General features: G+C 44.3%; 1 protein-coding gene across 2 annotated transcripts in view; it reads left to right on the plus strand.

Annotated features, from left to right (window-relative positions):
- arhgef7a (Rho guanine nucleotide exchange factor (GEF) 7a) overlaps positions 1-6,585 on the plus strand; it is a 45,284-nt gene extending 38,699 nt beyond the window's left edge. For both annotated transcript variants that reach the window (XM_046364136.1, XM_046364134.1), the window contains 2 exons: positions 3,572-3,626; positions 3,790-6,585. In XM_046364136.1, coding sequence (XP_046220092.1) covers positions 3,572-3,626; positions 3,790-3,912 — 178 coding nt within the window. In that variant the 3' untranslated portion in view covers positions 3,913-6,585. The remainder of the gene's footprint in view (positions 1-3,571; positions 3,627-3,789) is intronic.
- The last annotated feature ends 890 nt before the right edge of the window (positions 6,586-7,475 follow it).

Genomic DNA, 7,475 nt, shown 5'->3' on the forward strand with positions numbered 1-7,475 from the left:
GGCGCATTGGCGAGACCAAACGGCAGAACCCGGTACTCAAAATGCCCTAACGGAGTGTTAAACGCCGTTTTCCACTCGTCCCCCTCTCTGATGCGCACGAGATGGTAAGCGTTACGAAGGTCCAACTTAGTAAAGCACCTGGCTCCCTGCAGAATCTCGAAGGCTGATGACATAAGGGGAAGCGGATAACGATTCTTAACCGTTATGTCATTCAGCCCTCGATAATCCACGCAGGGGCGCAGAGTACCGTCCTTCTTCTTAACAAAAAAGAACCCCGCCCCGGCCGGAGAGGAAGAAGGCACTATGGTACCGGCGTCAAGAGACACAGATAAATAATCCTCGAGAGTCTTACGTTCGGGAGCCGACAGAGAGTATAGTCTACCCCGAGGAGGAGTGGTCCCCGGAAGGAGATCAATACTACAATCATACGACCGGTGAGGAGGAAGGGAGTTGGCTCGGGACCGACTGAAGACCGTGCGCAGATCATGATATTCCTCCGGCACTCCTGTCAAATCGCCCAGGTTCCTCCTGAGAAGTGGGGACAGAAGAAATGGGAGGGATGGCAGACATTAAACACTTCACATGACAAGAAACGTTCCAGGATAGGATAGAATTACTAGACCAATTAATAGAAGGATTATGACATACTAGCCAGGGATGACCCAAAACAACAGGTGTAAAAGGTGAACGAAAAATCAAAAAGAAATAGTCTCACTGTGGTTACCAGATACTGTGAGAGTTAAAGGTAGTGTCTCAAATCTGATACTGGGAAGATGACTACCATCTAAGGCAAACATGGGCGTAGGCTTGTCTAACTGTCTGAAAGGAATGTCATGTTTCCGAGCCCATGCTTCGTCCATGAAACAACCCTCAGCCCCAGAGTCAATCAAGGCACTGCATGTAGCACCCGAACCGGTCCAGCGTAGATGGACCGACATAGTAGTACAGGATCTAGATGAAGAGACCTGAGTAGTAGCGCTCACCAGTAGCCCTCCGCTTACTGATGAGCTCTGGCCTTTACTGGACATGAATTGACAAAATGTCCATCAAATCCGCAATAGAGGCACAGGCGGTTGGTGATCCTCCGTTCCCTCTCCTTGGTCGAGATGCGAATACCTCCCAGCTGCATGGGCTCAGTCTCTGAGCCAGAGGAGGGAGATGGTTGCGATGCGGAGCAGGGAAACACCGTTGACGCGAGCTCTCTTCCACGAGCTTGGTGACGAAGATCTACCCGTCGTTCTATGCGGATGGCGAGAGCAATCAAAGAGTCCACACTGGAAGGAACCTCCCGAGAGAGAATCTCATCTTTGACCACTGCGTGGAGTCCCTCCAGAAAACGAGCGAGCAGCGCCGGCTCGTTCCAGTCACTAGAGGCAGCAAGAGTGCGAAACTCTATAGAGTAATCCGTTATGGATCGATCACCTTGGCATAGGGAAGCCAGGGCCCTAGAAGCCTCCCTACCAAAAACTGAACGGTCAAAAACCCGAATCATCTCCTCTTTAAAGTTCTGGTAATTGTTTGAACAATCAGCCCTTGCCTCCCAGACAGCTGTGCCCCACTCTCGAGCCTGGCCAGTAAGGAGTGAAATGACGTAAGCAACCCGAGCTCTCTCGCTAGAGTATGTGTTGGGTTGGAGAGAGAACACAATATCACACTGGGTGAGAAAGGAGCGGCACTCCGTGGGCTGCCCGGAGTAGCAAGGTGGGTTATTAACCCTAGGTTCCGGAGGCTCGGCAGGCCAGGAAGTAACAGGTGGCACGAGACGAAGACTCTGGAACTGTCCAGAGAGGTCGGAAACCTGAGCGGCCAGGTTCTCCACGGCATGGCGAGCAGCAGACAATTCCTGCTCATGTCTGCCGAGCATGGCTCCTTGGATCTCGACGGCAGTGTTACGAGCATCTGTAGTCGCTGGGTCCATTCTTTGGTCGGATCCTTCTGTTATGCAGGTGAATGAGGACCCAAAAGCGACTTGGCGAAAACAGAGTCTTTAATCCAGTAAAGTAACTTTACAATCAAAAGGCATAATTCTACTCGTAATGACGAGAACAGACTGGAGACTTGATCAAGAACTGCAGGTTGCCTCGGGAAGGCACTTGAACGTAGCAGACTCAGACACCTGCTCACCACGCAGCATCTGAGGGAAACACGACACGACAGGGCGATACATAGACACAGCACGGTGAACAATAGACAAGGATCCGACAGGACAGGAACGGAAAACAAGGGAAGAAATAGGGACTCTAATCAGGGGAAAAGATAAGGAACAGGTGTGGGAAGACTAAATGATTGATTAGGGGAATAGGAACAGCTGGGAGCAGGAACGGAACGATAGAGAGAAGAGAGAGAGGAAGGGAGAGAGAAAAAGGGGAACGAACCTAAAAAGACCAGCAGGGGGAAAATGAACAGAGGGAAAAGCAAAATGACAAGACAATCTAAGACAAAACATGACAACTCCTGCGTTGTCTTGGCTGTGTGCTTAGGGTCATTGTCCTGTTGGAAGGTGAACCTTCGCCACAGTCTGAGGTCCTGAGTGCTCTGGAGCAGGTTTTCATCAAGGATTTCTCTGTACTTTGCTCCGTTCATCTTTGCCTTGATCCTTGTATCCCAGTCCCTGCTGCTGAAAAACATCCCTACAGCATGATGCTGCCACCACCATGCTTCACCTTAGGGATGGTGCCAGGTTTCCTCCAGACGTGATGCTTGGCTTTCAGGCCAAAGAGTTAATCTTGGTTACATCAGGCCAGTGAATCTTGTTTCTCATGGTCTGAGAGTCTTTAGGTGCCTTTTAGTGAGGAGTGGCTTCTGTCTGGCCACTCTACCATAAAGGCCTGATTGGTGGAGAGCTGCAGAGATGGTTGTCCTTCTGGAAGGTTCTCCCATTTCACAGAGGAACTCTAGAGCTCTGTCAGCGTGACCATCAGGTTCTTGGTCACCTCCCTGACCAAGGCCGTTCTCCCTCGATTGCTCAGTTTGGCCGGGCGGCCAGCTCTAGGAAGAGTCTTGGTGGTTCCAAACTTCTTCCATTTAAGAATGATGGAGGCCACTGTGTTCTTGAACCTTCAATGCTGCAGACATTTTGTGGGAGTCTTCCCCAGATCTGTGCCTTGGCACAATCTTGTCTCGGAGCTCTATGAACAATTCCTTTGACCTCATGGCTTGGTTTTTGCTCTGACATGCACTGTGAACTGTGGGACCTTATATAGACATGTCCAATCAATTGAATTTACCACAGGTGGACTCCAATCATGTTGTAGAAACATCTCAAGGATGATCAACGGAAACAGGATGCACCTGAGCTCAGTTTCGAGTCTCATAGCAAAAGTTCTGAATACTTATTGAAATACGGTATTTCTCTTTGAATTTTTAATTCATTTGACTGTTTTCGCTTTGCCATTATGGGGTATTGTGTGTAAATTGCTATAAAAAAAGTACATATTTGATACGTTACAGCCTTATTCTAAAATGTAACAAAATGTGTAAAAGTCAAGGGGTCTAAATACTTTCTGAAGACCCTGTATATAGTAATGTATTTGCCTCTAGGATGGTATTAACCCTGTGTGTTGTGTTGAAGGAGCCTTGACGATGTAGTGTACGCCCTGAGGGACGAGGTACAGGAGCTCAAACAGGTGAATGTCCGCTCTGTGTCACCACCCCACTGGCTTATAACGGCTCTATGACAGCTCATGACCGCTTACGACACCTGGCATTACACTTTTATGACGGCTGAAGTAGTAAAACTACAACTGAATGCTTGTGGCATATTCAAACTGACCTTTGACCCCTCAACAGGACAATAAGAAGATGAAGAGGTCACTGGAGGAGGAGCAGAGGGCACGGAAAGATCTGGAGAAAGTGGTCAGGAGGGTCTTAAAGACTATGAACGACCCCACCTGGGACGAGACTAACTTATGAGGTGTGTGTGTGCTTTTGAGAGGGTGTGAGAGTGAATTGTGTGTGTGTGTGTGTGTGTGTGGTGTGCTAGTGTGTGATGGAGAAACATGTGTGAGTGTGAATGAGTGTTTGCTTGCGGAAACGTGGTTGTGTGTGTGTGTGTGTGTGTGTGTGTGTGTGTGTGTGTGTGTGTGTGTGTGTGTGTGTGTGTGTGTGTGTGTGTGTGTGTGTGTGTGTGTGTGTGTGTGTGTGTGTGTGTGTAACTAGGACCCTGAGTTTTCCCTGGTCAGGTCACATGGCTAGGAAAAAGTTGTGGCTCCACCAATTACAATGAGGAACGTCTGTGGATCTCTCCCTAAACCAACATGGACCTGGAGTCTTCCCTCTCTCCCTCCCTCCGTCTCTGTTTACAAATGATACTCAGCAAAGCATTACAGCTCCAATGGTACTGTACAAAACAACTCCTCATTCACCTCTTCTCTACTGTTATTTAATTACTATGAAATCTATCCGTTTTAATGTCTTATATTTCCATTGTCTTGTGGTATTCTGTGTAAGGACTTGTAGCGGCCTGCCTTGTGGTTGGGCCTTGTGTTGTCATTGATCGGTGGGTCAGTGGGGATTTGTAAAGAAATGGACTGGCTGGTGTTGGTACTGACTGGTATTGGTATTGACTGGTATTGGTACCTTCAAGCATTGGTACTGAATGGTATTGGTATTGGTACTGACTGGTATTGATATTGGTACTGACTGATATTGATATTGGTACTGACTGGTATTGATATTGGTACTGACTGGTATTGATATTGGTACTGACTGGTATTGATATTGATATTTGTACTGACTGGTATTGGTACTGACTGGTATTGATATTGGTACTGACTGGTATTGATATTGGTACTGACTAGTATTGATATTGGTACTGACTGGTATTGATATTGGTACTGACTGGTATTGATATTGGTACTGACTGGTATTGATATTGGTACTGACTGGTATTGATATTGGTACTGACTGGTATTGATATTGGTACTGGCTGGTATTGATATTGGTATTGGTACTGACTGGTATTGATATTGATATTTGTACTGACTGGTATTGATATTGGTACTGACTGGTATTGATATTGTTACTGACTGGTATTGATATTGTTACTGACTGGTATTGGTATTGATATTGGTACTGACTGGTATTGATATTGGTACTGACTGGTATTGGTATTGATATTTGTACTGTCTCGTATTGATATTGGTACTGACTGGTATTGATATTGGTACTGACTGGTATTGATATTGGTACTGACTGGTATTGATATTGGTACTGACTGGTATTGATATTGGTACTGACTGGTATTGATATTGGTACTGGCTGGTATTGATATTGGTATTGGTACTGACTGGTATTGATATTGATATTTGTACTGACTGGTATTGATATTGGTATTGGTACTGACTTGTATTGATATTGGTATTGGTACTGACTTGTATTGATATTGATATTTGTATTTGTATTGGTACTGACTGGTATTGATATTGGTACTGGCAGTTATTGATATTGGTACAGACTGGTATTGATATTGGTACTGACTGGTATTGATATTGATACTGGCTGGTATTGATATTGGTACCGACTGGTATTGGTACTGACTGGTATTGATATTGGTACTGACTGGTATTGATATTGATACTGGCTGGTATTGATATTGGTATTTATACTGACTGATATTGATATTGGTATTTATACTGTCTGGTATCGATATTGGTACTGACTGGTATTGGTATTGATATTGGTATTTAAAATGTCTGGTATTGATATTGGTACTGACTCATATTGATATTGGTACTGACTGGTATTGATATTGATATTTATACTGGCTGGTATTGATATTGGTATTTATACTGGCTGATATTGATATTGGTATTTATACTGGCTGATATTGATATTTATACCGGCTGGTATTGATATTGGTACTGACTGGTAATGGTACTGACTGGTATTGATATTGGTACTGACTGGTATTGATATTGATATTGGTATTTATACTGTCTGGTATTGATATTGGTATTTATACTTGTCTGGTATTGATATTGGTATTTATACTGTCTGGTATTGATATTGATATTTATACTGGCTGGTATTGATATTGGTATTTATACTGACTGATATTGATATTGGTATTTATACTGTCCGTTATTGATATTGATATTTATACTGTCTGGTATTGATATTGGTACTGACTGGTATTGATATTGGTATTTATACTGTCTGGTATTGATATTGGTACTGTCTGGTATTGATATTGGTACTGACTGGTATTGATATTGGTATTTATACTGACTGGTATTGATATTGGTACTGACTGGTATTGATATTGGTATTTATACTGTCTGGTATTGATATTGGTATTTATACTGTCTGGTATTGATATTGGTATTTATACTGTCTGGTATTGATATTGGTACTGACTGGTATTGATATTGGTATTTATACTGTCTGGTATTGATATTGGTACTGACTGGTATTGATATTGGTACGGTCTGGTATTGATATTGGTACTGACTGGTATTGATATTGGTACTGACTGGTATTGATATTGGTATTAATACTGGCTGGTATTGGTACTGCCTGGTACTGGTACGCTTTGATGTAAATATGAACATTGCTAAGGTATGAAATAAAATGTGTTTTCAGCGACTCCAAACCTCATCCTTGTACTGCAGAAAGACTGAAGATGACGATAATGATGAATTGAATTTACGTAGCGCTTTTCCAGGTGCTCAAAGCACTTTACATTCACACCACATCTACCACCATTTTGCAACACCCACCTAGGTGACGCCACGCTAGCCGCTCTGCGGCAGAAAGCTCACCGTACATCCGCTGCTATCCGTCTGTGTACTGTATCTCTAACTAGTGTCAGTGTCTCATAGCCTCTCTGTCACCCAGCTTATCAGGAGTCCCCAAGCAGGTAATGAACCAGGGTGATGCTTCAGGACCACATGTAGTATACATGCATCCCAAGTGGCACTCTGGGCTCTAGTCAAAAGTAGTGCACTATAAAAGGAATAGGGTGCCATTAGAGATGTAATCTTCTCTGATAAACACAAACTAACATGTCTGAGTACAGGCTGGGTGCTAGGGGCCTCTAGGAGATCTGATCATGTTGTGTAGGGGGGCTGTAGTCTGCCTGGTTGAAAGGTAAGAATGACATTTGAAAGGGGAGATCAGGACATGACATTCTACAGGTATTTATGAGGCAACGTGATATGAAGGCTTGGGAGCATGATAACAACAACCATGATGGTGATCCAAAGGAAGGGAGGTTGGTTCACACACACACACACACACACACACACACACACACACACACACACACACACACACACACACACACACACACACACACACACACACACACACACACACACACACACACACACACACACACACACACACACACACACACACACACACACACACACACACACACACACAAGCAACAATTTAAGCAGGGAAGCATGGGGTGATGAAGATATCTTCTTCTTTCTCTCACTCCTTTGGCAAGTAAGTTGTGTGCGTGTGAT

The sequence above is a fragment of the Oncorhynchus gorbuscha genome, linkage group LG01 (assembly GCF_021184085.1).
Source record: "Oncorhynchus gorbuscha isolate QuinsamMale2020 ecotype Even-year linkage group LG01, OgorEven_v1.0, whole genome shotgun sequence".
Lineage (NCBI taxonomy): Eukaryota > Metazoa > Chordata > Actinopteri > Salmoniformes > Salmonidae > Oncorhynchus > Oncorhynchus gorbuscha.